The sequence below is a fragment of the Oncorhynchus kisutch genome, linkage group LG22 (assembly GCF_002021735.2).
Source record: "Oncorhynchus kisutch isolate 150728-3 linkage group LG22, Okis_V2, whole genome shotgun sequence".
NCBI lineage: Eukaryota > Metazoa > Chordata > Actinopteri > Salmoniformes > Salmonidae > Oncorhynchus > Oncorhynchus kisutch.
This window is the reverse complement of record NC_034195.2, coordinates 8,128,038-8,146,154: the sequence shown is the minus strand read 5'-3', so window position 1 is coordinate 8,146,154 and position 18,117 is coordinate 8,128,038. Positions and strand designations below refer to the sequence as shown.

Below are 18,117 nucleotides of genomic sequence, written 5' to 3'. Positions count from 1 at the left end.
GGTAAAGGCAAAAAAGGCCATGATGGCAAAGTAAATACAATATAGCAAGTAAAATACTGGAATGGTAGTTTTGCAATGGAAGAATGTGCAAAGTAGAAATAAAAAATAATGGGGTGCAAAGGAGCAAAATAAATAAATAAATTAAAATTAAATACAGTTGGGAAAGAGGTAGTTGTTTGGGCTAAATTATAGGTGGGCTATGTACAGGTGCAGTAATCTGTGAGCTGCTCTGACAGTTGGTGCTTAAAGCTAGTGAGGGAGATAAGTGTTTCCAGTTTCAGAGATTTTTGTAGTTCGTTCCAGTCATTGGCAGCAGAGAACTGGAAGGAGAGGCGGCCAAAGAAAGAATTGGTTTTGGGGGTGACTAGAGAGATATACCTGCTGGAGCGTGTGCTACAGGTGGGAGATGCTATGGTGACCAGCGAGCTGAGATAAGGGGGGACTTTACCTAACAGGGTCTTGTAGATGACATGGAGCCAGTGGGTTTGGCGACGAGTATGAAGCGAGGGCCAGCCAACGAGAGCGTACAGGTCGCAATGGTGGGTAGTATATGGGGCTTTGGTGATAAAACGGATTGCACTGTGATAGACTGCATCCAATTTGTTGAGTAGGGTATTGGAGGCTATTTTGTAAATGACATCGCCAAAGTCGAGGATTGGTAGGATGGTCAGTTTTACAAGGGTATGTTTGGCAGCATGAGTGAAGGATGCTTTGTTGCGAAATAGGAAGCCAATTCTAGATTTAACTTTGGATTGGAGATGTTTGATATGGGTCTGGAAGGAGAGTTTACAGTCTAACCAGACACCTAAGTATTTGTAGTTGTCCACGTATTCTAAGTCAGAGCCGTCCAGAGTAGTGATGTTGGACAGGCGGGTAGGTGCAGGTAGCGATCGGTTGAAGAGCATGCATTTAGTTTTACTTGTATTTAAGAGCAATTGGAGGCCACGGAAGGAGAGTTGTATGGCATTGAAGCTTGCCTGGAGGGTTGTTAACACAGTGTCCAAAGAAGGGCCGGAAGTATACAGAATGGTGTCGTCTGCGTAGAGGTGGATCAGGGACTCACCAGCAGCAAGAGCGACCTCATTGATGTATACAGAGAAGAGAGTCGGTCCAAGAATTGAACCCTGTGGCACCCCCATAGAGACTGCCAGAGGTCCGGACAGCAGACCCTCCGATTTGACACACTGAACTCTATCAGAGAAGTAGTTGGTGAACCAGGCGAGGCAATCATTTGAGAAACCAAGGCTGTCGAGTCTGCCGATGAGGATATGGTGATTGACAGAGTCGAAAGCCTTGGCCAGATCAATGAATACGGCTGCACAGTAATGTTTCTTATCGATGGCGGTTAAGATATCGTTTAGGACCTTGAGCGTGGCTGAGGTGCACCCATGACCAGCTCTGAAACCGGATTGCATAGCAGAGAAGGTATGGTGAGATTCGAAATGGTCGGTAATCTGTTTGTTGACTTGGCTTTCGAAGACCTTAGAAAGGCACGGTAGGATAGATATAGGTCTGTAGCAGTTTGGGTCAAGAGTGTCCCCCCCTTTGAAGAGGGGGATGACCGCAGCTGCTTTCCAATCTTTGGGAATCTCAGACGACACGAAAGAGAGGTTGAACAGGCTAGTAATAGGGGTGGCAACAATTTCGGCAGATAATTTTAGGAAGAAAGGGTCCAGATTGTCTAGCCCGGCTGATTTGTAGGGGTCCAGATTTTGCAGCTCTTTCAGAACATCAGCTGAATGGATTTGGGAGAAGGAGAAATGGGGAAGGCTTGGGCGAGTTGCTGTTGGGGGTGCAGTGCTGTTGTCCGGGGTAGGAGTAGCCAGGTGGAAAGCATGGCCAGCCGTAGAAAAATGCTTATTGAAATTCTCAATTATGGTGGATTTATCAGTGGTGACAGTGTTTCCTATCTTCAGTGCAGTGGGCAGCTGGGAGGAGGTGTTCTTATTCTCCATGGACTTTACAGTGTCCCAGAACTTTTTTGAGTTAGTGTTGCAGGAAGCAAATTTCTGCTTGAAAAAGCTAGCCTTGGCTTTTCTAACTGCCTGTGTATAATGATTTCTAGCTTCCCTGAACAGCTGCATATCACGGGGGCTGTTCGATGCTAATGCAGAACGCCATAGGATGTTTTTGTGTTGGTTAAGGGCAGTCAGGTCTGGGGAGAACCAAGGGCTATATCTGTTCCTGGTTCTAAATTTCTTAAATGGGGCATGTTTATTTAAGATGGTTAGGAAGGCATTTAAAAAAAATATCCAGGCATCCTCTACTGACGGGATGAGATCAATATCCTTCCAGGATACCCCGGCCAGGTCGATTAGAAAGGCCTGCTCGCAGAAGTGTTTCAGGGAGCGTTTTACAGTGATGAGTGGAGGTCGTTTGACCGCTGACCCATTACGGATGCAGGCAATGAGGCAGTGATCGCTGAGATCTTGGTTGAAGACAGCAGAGGTGTATTTAGAGGGGAAGTTGGTTAGGATGATATCTATGAGGGTGCCCGTGTTTAAGGTTTTGGGGAGGTACCTGGTAGGTTCATTGATTATTTGTGTGAGATTGAGGGCATCAAGTTTAGATTGTAGGATGGCTGGGGTGTTAAGCATGTTCCAGTTTAGGTCGCCTAGCAGCACGAACTCTGAAGATAGATGGGGGGCAATCAGTTCACATATGGTGTCCAGAGCACAGCTTGGGGCAGAGGGTGGTCTATAGCAGGCGGCAACGGTGAGAGACTTGTTTTTAGAGAGGTGGATTTTTAAAAGTAGAAGTTCGAATTGTTTGGGTACAGACCTGGATAGTAGGACAGAACTCTGCAGGCTATCTTTGCAGTAGATTGCAACACCGCCCCCTTTGGCAGTTCTATCTTGTCTGAAAATGTTGTAGTTTGGAATTAAAATGTCTGAGTTTTTGGTGGTCTTCCTAAGCCAGGATTCAGACACAGCTAGAACATCCGGGTTGGCAGAGTGTGCTAAAGCAGTGAATAGAACAAACTTAGGGAGGAGGCTTCTAATGTTAACATGCATGAAACCAAGGCTATTACGGTTACAGAAGTCGTCAAAAGAGAGCGCCTGGGGAATAGGAGTGGAGCTAGGCACTGCAGGGCCTGGATTCACCTCTACATCGCCAGAGGAACATAGGAGGAGTAGAATAAGGGTACGGCTAAAAGCTATGAGAATTGGTCGTCTAGAACGTCTGGAACATAGAGTAAAAGGAGGTTTCTGGGGGCGATAAAATAGCATCAAGGTATAATGTACAGACAAATGTATGGTAGGATGTGAATACAGTGGAGGTAAACCTAGGTATTGAGTGATGAAGAGAGAGATATTGTCTCTAGAAACATCGTTGAAACCAGGAGATGTCATTGCATGTGTGGGTGGTGGAACTAATAGGTTGGATAAGGTATAGTGAGCAGGACTAGAGGCTCTACAGTGAAATAAGCCAATAAACACTAACCAGAACAGAAATGGACAAGACATATTGACATTAAGGAGAGGCATGCTTAGTCGAGTGATCAAAAGGGTCCGGTGAGTGGAGAGGTTGGTTGGTGATTTAGACAGCTAGCCAGGGCATCGGTAGCAAGCTAGCATAGGATGGAGGTCTGTTGTTAGCCACCTCCTGCGCTCCGTCAGTAGATTAGTGGGGTTCCGTGTGGTAGAGGGGATCAATCCAAATCACACAACAACAAAAATAAAAACAATAGATATAGTTATAGAGGCCCAAGAAGAAAACATAATAATAATAATAAAAAATAAATAAAAAAATAAAAAAATAAAAAAAATTGTCCGATTGTCTATTCAGATAGCAGCCGGTAAGACAGCTAACGGTTAGCAGGCCGCAGATGGGCGTTCAGGTAACGTCGCGACGGAGGAGCCAGCCGAATAACCCCTTCGGGTAGATAACGTCGGCAGTCCAGTTGTGAAGGCCCGGTGGGGCTCCGCGAAGGCAGCAAAACGGGTCCGGATAGGCGACTGCAGCCCAGGTGCGATTGATGGAACTCAGGAGTGATTGACGGAGCTTGCTAGCTCCGGAACAATTGATGTTTGCTCCGGAATCGACGAAGGCCGATAGTCACACGGATAGCAGCTAGCTAGCTGTGAGATCCGGGCATGAATGTCCAGAGAGCAGTCGAAATCCAGGGACATGGAGAGAAAAATTGGTCCGGTATGCTCCGCTCCGAGCCGCGCTGCGCCGTACAGAACTGGCGATAGACTTTCGAGCCAAAGGATAGCCGATGACCACAAACCGTGGTTAGCTGAACACCAACGACTTACCAGTAAAGGAGCCAACTAGCTTCTGAACTAGCTTCTGGATTAGCTTCTGGCTAGTTTCAGGCTAGCTTCTTGGAGTTTCTGGCTAGCTTCTTGGAGGATTACAGATCTGAGGTAAATAATACTTTTTTATAAATATACATTGGTGAGGCGGGTTGCAGGAGAGTGTTTTGAAGATGAGTTGATGGAAAATAAAAATAAAATGTATGTGAAAAAGTTGTAAATATATATATATACAGGACACGACAAGACGAGGACAAAAGACGTCTGAACTGCTATGCCACCTTGGAGAACCTCATCAAGCATTATTCCTCCTCCACCAAACTTTACAGTTGGCACTATGCATTCGGCAGGTAGCATTCTCCTGGTATCCGCCATATTCGTCCGTCAAACTACCAGATGGTGAAGCGCGATTCATCACTCCAGAGAACGCGTTTCCACTGCACTAGAGTCCAATGGCGGCGAGCTTTACACCACACCAGCCGACGCATGGCATTGCGCATGGTGATCTTAGGCTTGTGTGCGGCTGCTCTGCCATGAAAACCCATTTCATGAAGCCCCCAACGAACAATTATTGTGCTGACGTTGCTTCCAGAGGCAGTTTGGAACTTGTTAGTAAGTGTTGCAACCAAGGACCGGTGATTTTTACGCGCTACGCGCTTCACCACTCGACTGTCCCATTCTGTGAGCTTGTGTGGCCTACCACTTCGCGGCTGAGTCATTGTTGCTCCTAGATGTTTCCACTTCACAAGAACAGCACTTGCAGTTGACCGGAGCAGCTCTAGCAGGGCAGAAATTTGATGAACTGACTTACTGGAAAGTTGCCATCCTATGACGGTGCCACAAGTCACTGAGCTCTTCAATAAGGCCATTCTACTGGCAATGTTTGTCTGCATGGCTGTGTACTCGATTTTAGATACCTGGCAGCAACGTCTGTGGCTGAAATAGCCGAATCCACTAATTTGAAGGGGTGTCCACATCCTTTTGTATACACAGTGTATGAAGTGGTACTCAGTGATGGTTTGTGTTGGATTTGCAGCACATTTTTTGTAGTTTTACTTTAGTGCATTATTGGATGCATGTTTTGGAATATTTTATTCTGTACATGCTTCCTTCTTTTCACTCTGTAATAAAGGTTAGTGTTGTGGAGTAACAACAATGTTGTTGATCCATCCTCAGTTTTCTCCTGTCACAGCCATTAAACTCTGTAACTGTTTTAAATTCACAATTGGCTTCATGGTGTGGTTTCCTTCCATTCCGGCAACTGAGTTACGAAGGACAACTGTATCTTTGTAGTGACTGGGTGTATTGATCCACCATCCAAAGTGTAATTCATAACTTCACCATGCTCAAAGGGATATTCAATGTCTGCATTTTCTTTATTTTACCCATCTACCAATAGGTGCCCTTCTTTGCGAGGCATTGGAAAACCTCCCTTGTCTTTGTGGTTGAATCTTTGTTTGAAATGTACTGCTCGACTGAGAGACCTTACAATCTGTATGTGTGGGCTACAGAAATGAGGTAGTCATTCAAAAATAATTTTAAACACTATTATTGCACACAGAGTGACTTGTTAAGCATATCTTTACTCCTGAACTTATTTAGGCTAGCCATAACAAAGGAGTTGAATACTTATTGACTCAAGACATTTCAGCTTTTCATTTTGTATTAATTTGTAAAAATGTGTAAAAACATAATCCCATGTTTACATGATGGGGTATTGTGTGTAGGCCACTGACACAAAATCTAACACAACAAAATGTGGAAAAAGTTAAGGGGTGTGAACACTTTCTGTAGGCACTGTGTATAATACATTGCTTCCCCTGACTCCCTCGCTTTTGCTCACTTCACTTGATCTTTCTCCTCTCTCTCACCTCCTCGGAGTACGTGTGACTGTCTGTTCTGATATCGTCTTTATTTTCCCTCCCCTGCCTCTCTAAATGTCATTGATTTTTGTCTGGCTTTTTCTCTGAAAAATGTCTCTCTCCTGTGGCCCACACCTACTCATCCTCTCTGTTTATTTCTCAGAAGACTCAATATGTTTGTACGCCATCTAAGCGGCCATCTTGGTTTGGTTGTTTGCAGTGTTCACTTGACTGTTGATTACAACAATGTCACTCAGTGTTAATTGTCAATGAATAATTGAACAATTCCTCTATTATTCAATTGATTAACTAATAATTATAATTTCTAGATCTCTGTGTCTCTTTCTCGGTCTCTGAAACAGGAGTGTGTATCGGACAAATTCAGTTGAAGATGAAATGTCATAGTATCCTTGTCTGTTGGATGGTGGGCAATTTACTTGGCATGAGTAGCAGAGAGTGCAGCAGGGCTGACTGATGAGATGATGTCGAGCTGTGAGGAGAAACTGTTTATGTGCCACATTGGCTGACTGTGTGTGTGTGTGTGTGTGTGTGCAATTCACTAGAGCGTGATGTCACAGTTTCAGGCATCCTGGTGAGAAATGGTGAAAGTAGATAGGTGGGGGATGGTACCAGTAATACTGCAGAGAGAGAGAGAGAGGAGAGACATACCATACCATGAAAAAGCAAATTGGAGAATTGTTGAGGTTTTATGCATCTGACAAGTTTAATTTAGTGTGTTAGATTCAGTACAGATACAAGCAATAAAACCTGACTTTGATGCTCAATCTGTGTTTTCTGGTACCTTAGCACTGAACAGAACATGGGCAACATCTCTGTGTCCTAGCCCCTTACTGAAGGGGGTAATTTAGTACCCTTGCCTAGCAACCTAGGCCCCTTTAGTAAAGGATGTGATTTAATGTTCCCTTGCTTCAGTGCGGCACTCCCTTACCTCGATCAGCCCACACACACACACACGGGGCCATCATCATGGCCATCAGTCCTCCACAATCCCACAGTCTCTCTCTGGCTATAAATTAACCCATTACATTATAGCCTCCGGGAGAAAGAGGAATGAGAGAGACAGAGAGAAAGGAATAATAGAAAGGAAAAAGAGAGAAAGTGAGGCATAAAGGAATGAAAGAGGAAGAAAGAAAGGAATGAGAGGGGAAGAGAGAAAGGAATGAGAGAGGAAGAGAGAAAGGAATGAGAGAGGAAGAGAGAAAGGAATGAGAGAGATTAAGGAATGAGAGAAGAAGAGGGAAAGGAATGAGAGAGGAAGAGGGAAAGGAATGAGAGAGGAAGAGGGGAAGGAATGAGAGAGATTAAGGAATGAGAGAGAGGAAGAGAGAAAGGATTCCTGTTGTTAGGTGGCACTGTTGATCGGAAGAACGAGGAGGAGTGTGCGTGTGAGAAAGAGCAACATCATCACCACGACACTGCTGTGAAAGCTGAGTCATGTAAGGCAAGAGAGCGAGGGAACAGGAAAACGAAGGGAGAGAAAAGAGGGCATGGACAAAGATAATGTAACCAGAAGGAAGCAAGCAAGGAAACAGGGAGGGGTGGTGAATGAAGGGAACAAGATCAGGTGAAGAAGAGGGGAACTAAGCATGATGGAGATAAAGATGGTGGGGAGAAGAGAGCAAGCGATGAGAGACAAATACAGTTTCAGGCGAGAGGAGTGCACTGGAGTCAAGGCAGAGCAAGAGATGAAACGGAGCAGAGCGTCGGAAAACCTGCGTACACACGAGATGGAGAGGGAGAGGGGGAGGAGTGAAGAGGAGAAGGGAGGGGTGGTAGCTGCTAACGTGGCGGAGAAGGAGGAAGGAGGGAGAGAAGGGGGCTATGCCATCGGTGCAGAGCAACACTGGAGATCAGCGCCAGACGCCAAACCCTCGGAGAGGCAGACGGAGCTCCTTTCCCCATGAGAGGAGCAAGAGAAGGAGCAGAACAGGAAGCGAAGGAGGAAAAATAAAGGGAGGGAACTCCATCCACGCCTTCTATCCTCAGCACCTACTTGCTACTCACTGTGCTGTGCAGTCTACTGTTGCTTCACTGGACTCCCTTAGAAAGCCCTAGCATAGCGGAGCGTACGGTTCACACGAGAAGAGCAACTGTAAGGCTGTGTTTCTTAATGGTGTCAGAGGAAGCTGTCAGCACTCGTCATCATTAAGGCTTCATCCAAGGCAAGACCTGACGCATCATTATTTCCTCTTCAAAGGAATATCCATAGTGAATAAGTCATTATCTCCAGCTCAGTAGGACCATCTCAAAGGAAGATACCAATAGTTTGGGCTTGTTGTTGATGACTGTATTCACCACATTAGCTTCTGGAGAATGAAAGTGGACACCCACTGTTGGATCTACCTTCTCCAATCCTCATTCCAGTACCCCACATCTACAGCTACGCCATATGGAAACGATCTAAGGTTTTTTTGAGTTCTTCGGTCCATAAGGTTGCGATTGGGCTTCTTCTCTACGACGCTAGCCATGACGCCCATGCAAAAGCTCCTCCAGTTGCCGGTGAACGCGATGAATATGGTGAAAACGGCGCAGGACCAGATGGGGCAGCAGGATGAGGCCAAAAGCCCTGTGATGACCCCGGATGGCGGAAACCATAACTGGTACAACGGGGAGCCCAACGACCCGCGCCACATCCGGTTTGGCAGCGGAGGTGGAGACCAGGAGGAGCGGGCCCACCTGGAGGAAGGGGGAGGCAGTTTATCCAGCCTTGTGACCCAGCCTTTGCGGTAGGGTGCCATCAGCATGAGACACATGTGCCGTGTAAATATGTGCATAAACAGACCTGAAAACGCTTGCGTACGTGTGTTACTGATGAGTGAGTATGCAGACGACAGTAATTAGACATAATGAGAAAGAGACCAGAGTAATTAGATAAGCATAAACACACACACACACCTGGGATGTGAAAACACCTTGTGTACACACACAAACTCTTAACACTTATATGCCTGTTGCTTCCAGGCCTTGTGAAAACAGTAATCTATGTTAATAATACTGCTGTTAAACGCCCACACCAGTAGAAATCTACTTTTTTTGAGCTGAAAGACGATGGCCAGAGCTTACCCATGATGTTGCACAACGATTTAAGTCAGTAAGTCATCGTTTTAGTCAAAGTATGATATATTTAAGCTTGAAGTAACAAATCAAAACTGCCGACTTTGTACAATGCGTGTGACTGCGGTGACTTCCTATGATATGACATACAAATTATTATCAGCCTACGTTTCGTTACAGGCCTGGGTTTTATTTGATTGTTACCACCCACCAGCATGGCATTTTTATTCATCAGAAACCACTGCAAAGTTATTCCTGTTCGTGACTGAGATGAGCCAAACAGCCTTGTATCTACTTGGCCGCCTGAGCCATGGAGCAAATGAAAATAAGGTGCGCAAACTTGTTTTGCACTCCCACTTTTTTTAAACAGAAAATTAACATAATCTACTGGATAATTTGAAAATGTTAACAATTTGAGATAGTTTGTATTAAAAATGTGTGACCATTTTAGAAATATAATGACTTGGTATGATAGCATTTTGAACCCCCCCCCCCCCCCCCCCGTTGCCCCAACACGAATGGTTTTTACCACTAAAGTTTTGCTTCACTTTTCACTTCCCCTGTGAGAAACATGAGCACGGGCTGACCTGGCTTTGCTGTACCACAACCGAAGTATGCCAGCAGCCTACCTACCAATGGTTGCACCGTGTCCATTACAATGTAGAAAAATGCATGTCAGCTATCTGTCAACAGTTATCCATATAACCTGGAATGTCATCTTATTATTTCGAAGTATTTCTATAGCAGATTCGTTGCCAGTAGCTTTCCTTAAGTCATTGCTTATGTCAAATCCAGCCATTGAGACAGCTGGTTAATCTTTTGAATACGGTGTTGTTCAAATAAAATAAATGCAACAACAGATAACATTAGCTAGCTAGATAATGTTAGCAAGACAGCTAACTAGATAAGGTTAGCATGCTAGCTAGCTACACTGACAGCTGTCAGTGCCCTATTTGTTGATGTTTACCAACTCCACATGGAAATTCGCACACCCAATTTGTTGATATCTTTATGTAGCCTTCATCATTCTTCAGAAGTGTGTGTGTGTGGGGGGGGGGGGTCTTTTAAAAGGCCACGCGTACTTACGTGACTCATCGGCTAGTGTTTGGACCTCAGAAATAAGCACACCGCTAGGTTATGTACTGCTGAAAATGCCTGAAAAAAACCTTGGTCGCACCTGCTGCTCTGGAGTTACTCAGACACATGCGCTCACACGTATTAGTAATTTATGTTCTTTACTCCTGTGTTTCCATCGCCAACAGAATGTAAAGCTTCTCACCTGAATTGCTTCTGTTTTTGTGTGTGCATGTGTACAGCTCAGCTGCCGTAAGAGAGTAAATGTTTAAAGAGCACAGGGTATGAAACAGTTGCTCTAGAAGTATTTTTTTATTTTGTTTTTGTGTTCTCAAGGCCTCTCTCCTGATCCCAGAGGTTTGAGCTGTACACAGGGTTCAAAGGGTTCAGTCTGTTTTTGCGCTGTCGTAAAAAAAAAAACACTAGTAGTCTCTCCTCAGCAATACATCAGAGAATTCAAGCAAATGTAGCTGTTCTTGAGAACCAATGGATAGTTTAGCAGAGGCATGAGGGCATTGTAGATTCTCAAAGTTTCTTAGTCAATTTATGTGAATTCGTGGGTGGTGTAAATTACATGAGCCCTTTTAGTCGAATTTCGAATGCAAGAAGAGGCCGCTTCTATGTTTTGTTTTATGGATGTGACTGTCACAGTACGAGCTTGTTCTAGCTGGAAGCTAAACTGACTACTTCACATACAGCACTTTTGTGTTGTTTGATCTACTGATCAGGACTCCAGCTGGAACCTCATGAGTTTTTCATTAAACCATGAAATATCTCATTTACATAAGTATTCACACGTCTGAATCAATACATGTTAGAATCATCTTTGGCAATGATTACAGTTGTGAGCTTTGCACACCTGGATTGTAAAATATTTGCATATTATTATTTTAAAAAATCTTCAAATCCTGTCAAGTTGGTTGTGGATTATTGCTAGACAGCCATTTTCAAGTCTTGCTATAGATTTTCAAGCCGATTTTAAGTGTAAACTGTAACTAAGCCACTCTGGAACATTCAATGTTGTCTTGGTAAGCAACTCCAGTGTATATTTGGCCTTGTGCTTTAGGTAATTGACCTGCTGAAAGGTGAATTTGTCTTCCAGTGTCTTTGGAAAGCAGACTGAACCAGGTTTTCCTCTAGGTCCTCCTGTGCTTAGCTCTATTCCATTTCTTTTTATCCACAAAAAACACTCTAGTCCTTGCAGATGACAAGCATACCCATAACATGATGCAACAACCACCATGCTTGAAAATATGAAGAGTGTTGTGTTGGTTTGCCCCAAACATGCAAAGCGTTAACTCCTGAACTTATTTAGGCTTGCCATAACAAAGGGGTTGAATACTCATTGATTCAAGACATTTCAGCTTCTCATTTTTTATTAATTTGTAAAAATGTCTTCACATAATTCCACTTTGACATTATGGGGTATTGTGTGTAGGCCAGTGACACAAAATCTCAATTTACTCTATTTTAAATTCAGGCTGTAACACAACAACATGTGGAAAAAGTAAAGTGGTGTGAATACTTTCTGAAGGCACTGTATCCATTAGCACAAACATACAGTATAATTACCCTGCCATTGCCATGGGTTTATACACAGTAAAACATATATGAACATACTCTAACTTTGTAGTAACTGCCATAGGCACCCTACTTTGCGTTTGTGAAAGGCTTCTAAAATAGTTCAAAATAGCTAGAAAGTTCTGGCTGATCTTATAAACTGACCACCAGTAACCTGACCACCAATTCAAACATTGGACCAGTGCTCTACAATGCCTCGGTAAGTTAAATAATTGAGTACTGGGTTTGTAAATTAAGCTATTCTCTGCCGGGCAAGACAAAGACCTAGGACAGTGAAACCCAGTATAGGTGTAAGGTTCCTTCTCTGTGGAACTTGATATCTGACTAGCTCTGGATCAACTCACCCACCTGTCTTTCTTTACTGGCAGGAGAGAACGAGAGTGTAAGGCATTCCTAAACTAACATTTGACAACGACAGTGAATCAAGTGTTAGTTTTGAAGATGGCCACCAAAAAGGCTTCTTTGGTCATGCAGGATGTACATTTTGGCTCAATCATGTACATTATGACTTGTATTCATAAGGAGACAAATGCAAGATAGTTAACCTAGCACTAAAATCATTTTTACTTTGACTTTAAGTTATTACCCGATTTTAATTTTACATGGAAGCATGGTTCAGTGCATTGCTTTATGGGAACTGTAGTCCTCCTTTAGCTCTCCTCTATGAAGCTTCCAGTGTTCCGTTCGAAATAACTGAATAATGCACAGTCTACCAACAGAAGCCACGGAGGAACATGAATGCAGTGGCGATTTTAGCATGTAAATCTTGGGGGGGCAAAAAGTGGGATGCATGCCAGAAAAGCCACTACACAACACAACAAAACAATACATTAGTTGCTCTATAAAGGTGACAAACGGTGCCCACAAACTGTTAGGGCCTACATAAAGCTGTCCCAACAGCAGTCCCAACATCTTACCACCGCTACACCTGGCTTTCAGTGGAGCCTTGTCTGGCTACAAAACAGTTAATTCAGCCTCATTTACTGCCTTGTAAGAGAACATGTTTGTTTAAGCAAGTCAGCCATATCAACTGTGGTTTCTAATGGCAATTGAGATGTACAAACTATGGCATAAAGGGACGATAAGAGGCAATCCGTAATTTCGATTTAGACATTAATGAGCGAGCTAGTACAGATGTAGTCAATATAACTATTTGTTTAGCACTTTTGAAATGTACAGCAAAGGAATTCAGAACATGGGCTGTTGTTATGGTGTTCTCCCTGTACACCAAGTCAGAACCGTAGGATAAATAAATGGGGCATATAAGCAAACAATGAAAGTTCTTACGAAATTTGATGATTACATTTCTCTAAACAAGATGTAGGCTGCATCATGCACCACCAAGTCAGAACAGTAGGCAAAATTAAGAGGGGTAAATATACCAAATTATTTGGTGTGAGTCACATGGGCTACTAACAGCTTACTACACAACATACACTTAGTATTAGTTTCTTAGCTACAGTATACATATCTCCCTGGCATATTACATAATTTATGCAGCAGCATACAATACATTTTTGGACTCACCTTGTTGTGCTGTGCTCACTTGAACAGGAAGGTGGCACAGCGGTCCTTCGTGGGCAAATTTTGGCATCAAAGTCTGGCATTCTCTGGATTTATGGTGCTTTCAACGGTGTCTCCTGTCTGGGTCAAAATCATGATGGCGTCATTGATCTTCAGGTCATAGCTCTAGAAAGAGGCCAGAGTTCCCGACTTAAAATTTTGAGTTGGATAACCGTTCAAAATGTATTTCCAAGTTGGAGCTCTTTTTTCCGAAATTCCAAGTTGTCTTGAACTCACTGAAGTCAAGTTTTCGCAGTTCCGAGTTAACAGTTGTTTTGAGCACGGCACAAATCATGCTTCATTGACAGCATGGCCAATGTTGAATGTTTATCATTTTGAACTTGGAAAAGAGACACTTAATCACAGATTTAGGACCACACAGCCACTCCACTGAATAGCAGTAGTGATTGCTTTGCAATGCTTGCAGTTAGCCACTGTCACTGATTCCTTTGAAATGTTTATGTCCAATGGCCGATGAGCACCGATACGTTTGATCTATAATTGATCTTAATATGACAAGGATTAAAAAGGATTTGTCAGTAGATTGTTAACTTGATTCATGATGATGACTGCTAGCTAAGATTTTGAAAGTATAATGTTGACATGATCAGTCCAATCAAAGCTACTGTAGATATGTGATTTGACGTCATTTTATCTGTGGCCAATGACCGTAAGCCTTCTTAGATGGGCACCTCTAATGTAACTCTATGGAAGCATCCAAGGAGCTTGAATTTTCGAGGTCTACCCTTAGACTTGGTGGTGACATACTGTCCCCACGAGTGATAGAACACTGAGCTAATCATGGTGCAACTAGAGAACATTACCAACACCTATGCTCCATATTTTCCGATGGCTGCCCAACCACCATAGAAAGCACTTACTCAAGAAAGCAAAAAAGAGACTATGTTTGTATGTGGCTTTATTAACCCAATGCTTATTTTTTTGGACATTGTTTGCAAACTGATATGTCACACGTATTAATGCCAAAATAACTCTGCCCCACCTGCCCTGAATGGTCGCCACTGCATGAATGTGTAGCACAATAGGATGGTGGCACCTTAATTAAGGAGGACAGGCTAGTGGTAATGGTTGGAACGGAATTAGTGGAATGGTACCAAATACAAAAAAACACATTTTCTGTGTGTTTGATGCCATTCAATTTGCTCCATTCCAGCCATTATTGTTAGCCGTCCTCCCCTCAACAGCCTCCACTGAAGTGTACCGAGACCAAAGTAGGGGTTCCTCCTAATCATAATTCAGCTAGAAATGCTAATCAACCCTCAGGAGAGAATAAGCTATTTCAGTTCAGTCTGAACTCAATGTTGCAAAATTGGCTCTGTTGAATCTTTAGTCCTCTTCTCAGGCCCAGCCACATTTTAATGATGTCTTTATCTGCCTGCATCAAATGTTCTGTCTTTTTCTGATTGAATGGAATTAAGGCAATCTCCCATGGATAATACCCTCCTAAAGTTGTACAGGCTTTTGTTGTGAAATCCTGCCTGTACTTGATTATGTACCTTTGTGTAATCTTTTAATTAATCAAATAAGGACCGAAGGATATAACAGATTGTAGTGAAATAGATTTAGCCTTTGATATGTTTGAACGCTTTGCATGTAAAGATCAAACGTCAACCAGAAAATGCCTCAACATCAACTCAAAACAATGGTCCATGTAGAAAGATATGACGTTTTTCATCATCTACCAAGTTAGAGTTTTCCCTGTCTGACCCTCCAAGCTACATTCAACACTATAGGTCATTATCAATAAAACTAGCGTTTGATTTGGTTGTTGGGAGGCAAGGAGTCCTCCAGCTCTGCTAAAACCATTGAAAACTATGTGCCGTTTTCAAGGGATTGTTAAATAAATGTTAGAACTATTTGGTTTTAATATCATCACCTATTGAAGAGCATAGTCAAACAACACATTTCAGACTATTCCACAATTATCTCCATCGTCAGAGTTATACAGCAATCAGTAAACATCAATTCATCATTTATTTTCAGATATGTGAGTGTTACCACATCCATTTGGCTAGCTAGCTACCTAAAGCAAACAATGTGTAATTTAGCTTGCTTCATCAGAGATAAGGCTTTTGGAAAGAGCTTGACATCGTCCTGGTAAAGTTGTCAGTCGGCCTAATGGTCATCCCTAATATAGATAGCAAGCAAATCAAACAATATTTGAATATGGCGATCTAGTTTTATCCCTTGAAAGTTATCTTGTTAGCCATATTGACCTGATATGTTGTTAGCTAGGTAGCCAATTTGATATGGTGCATCAGTCAATGTAGTCTATCATATCTGTCAGCAGCAATCATGTTTAAACATTATTTAAATAAATGTTGAAAATGGGATAATGGTAGCTACCTTCGCTAGGTAATCCGACATTTGGTTGGAGAAAAAGGTCTACTCACCAATTTATGTCTAGCCAACTGTACAACGTTTTTACCCGTAGCTTGCAAAGTAAACATTATCAGCCTACAGTAATGTTACATCGGCAAATGCGCCCTTCTGCTGCTTGACAGGCAGATCCCACAAAGGCTGGGAAATTAAACAAAACCACTCATACTTGTCAGGTATAGTTCACTTCCATTTTATATCACTCAAATATCCAATTAATGATGGCCAATATTTGGAGATATCATGAATCTTCCCTCACGTATTTGAAATTACACGATCAATGTATGTTTACTGATCATAAAAAGCATGCAGTTAGGTCTACTTGCTGTTGGCCTAGAACTCTGGTGATTGAGCTAAATGTGTGCAATTGCTTTGCATGGAATAATCGGAAATGTGTAGTCGTGACTATGCTCTTCAAGAGGTGATAGTTAACTTTTATTTAACAATCCCTTGGAAATAGCACGCAGTTGGCAATGGTTTTAGAGGAGCGGCGGGTCTCCTTGCACCCCAGAAGGCAAATAGAATGCTCTGCACCTTATTGTAACGTTTTATTGATAACGACCTATAGAAGAGCTTTCCTGACAATGGCAGATGGGTGCTATGTTGAAAGAATGGTCTTTTCAGTCTTCGCACCCACACTTGGCTATTTTACCCACAACTGACTAGGGCTATTTTGCTCTCCATTTGGCTGTCTATTTGGTGGTCTACTTTGCCAGATGTGCTCTCTGTCCTGTTATTTAATGGACTTTTAATGACTGTTTTGATTATATTGCTTCTAGTCAGCAATCATTAGTCCATCTGCAGAGATGGAAATGCTGCTTTTACCCCAACAGACAGCCCACATTTTGGGAGCAACCCAGGGTCAGGGTCCATAGTACAGTGCCCCTGAAGTAAAGATTTTGTTTACAAGTATGTTGCTCAATGGCACAATAGCAGGAGATAGTGCCACTACCTGGGATCTGAAACAAGCAGCCTCCCAAAAGATGACATCAAGAGACTTGATTGATAGGTGAATTTGAACGACCGTCTTCCTCAAAGGAATGTACCTGGGGGAATGATCTCTTAAGACTGCGGTGTCACACCTAGTTAGACAGTTCATGCCTGCTTCTCTGCATGCAGCTGCAACAAAGACACGACGGAGGCAGGAAATCACTTCCCTTCACTTTATCACATTCTATGTTGCCTTGGAAACTAGTCAGGAGAACCTGGGCTTGTGCAGAGATATCATAGCTATTTAAATTATGGAGAGCCCGGAATCCCAGGGGAATCTTTTCAATTAGCCAGTTTTTTAAATTCTGTTTGCTACCCTCCAAACCTGGGCTCAAATACTATTTGAATGTATTTCAAATGCTTGAACTGGGTTTGATTGAGTTTGTCTGGCACAATGGAACCAATAGAATAGCGGTAAAAGTCCAAACCCCGCCCATCTGGCACTCCAGGCTGGCTAAAGCAAACACTACGTATTTGAAAGATTTCAAATAGTATTTGAACCCAGGTCTGCTTCCCTCGCCTAACCTGTTGTAGTCTGGCTCATTTCAATAGACGTTCATTTGGAAGAGAGGTGGGAGTGGGGGACATTCAGGGGAGGCTACTGTATTGTTATTTCTCAGTGCTATGACGTGTCTTCTAGAGAAACTGGCTTGGGGTGGTTTGGTCAGTAGAGGATTGCCAAGGGAAAAACTGTACAGATACTCATGTGAGGTCTCTGCTGGCTAGTGCTGAGCAATTTTCTATATGTTTTTTAAACAACTAATTTACCCGTCTTTTTCCCTGTGAGCTCAACGCGCACATTGCAGAGTTTCTCTAGAGATAAATCAGATCAAGCCCAAAGTGTGCGATGTAATTTCCAACAGGCTAATATTCAACATAGTTTAGCGCAGAAAACATGGTAATTAACTACAATGACCATAATCCATGTCGCGCCTATTTTACGCCTGCTTCAAGCAGAGACAGAAGGATGCACCATCAAAAGGGATAGCAGTTTCTTCAAGAAGTATCTCTACCTGAAAATACATGATCTAAGTGATGATAATTAGTATTGAGCCGTCATAAAAGTATGCCTTAATTACTTGGAAAAACAACTAAAATAGTGATTTTGTCAGACAGCATAGGCAGCATGCAGCTTTATAGTGATGATATTAGAATTTGGGCTAAAATAATAAAGTATTCAAATACACAACAACTGAAATATTGTATTAAAGTAAAGTAATGTGAGTAAATGATGTGATAAGCAGTAATGGGCAGACACTACCATCATGGGACTTTTATGAATAGTTTATGTTGTTACAGCATTCAACCCA

General features: G+C 42.8%; 1 protein-coding gene across 14 annotated transcripts in view; it reads left to right on the top strand.

Annotated features, from left to right (window-relative positions):
• The window catches only part of ap3b2 (adaptor related protein complex 3 subunit beta 2), a 100,919-nt gene that overhangs the window by 17,372 nt on the left and 65,430 nt on the right, over positions 1 to 18,117 (top strand). For 4 of the 14 annotated variants that reach the window (XM_031801516.1, XM_031801511.1, XM_031801512.1 and 1 more), the window contains exon 1: positions 7,972 to 8,871. The exons of 5 other annotated variants lie outside the window; for them this stretch is intronic. In XM_031801516.1, coding sequence (XP_031657376.1) covers positions 8,612 to 8,871 — 260 coding nt within the window. In that variant the 5' untranslated portion in view covers positions 7,972 to 8,611. Of the gene's footprint in view, positions 1 to 7,945; positions 8,872 to 18,117 lie in introns of those variants that run through there. 5 more of the 14 variants (XM_031801520.1, XM_031801515.1, XM_031801517.1 and 2 more) reach the window with 2 other exon arrangements.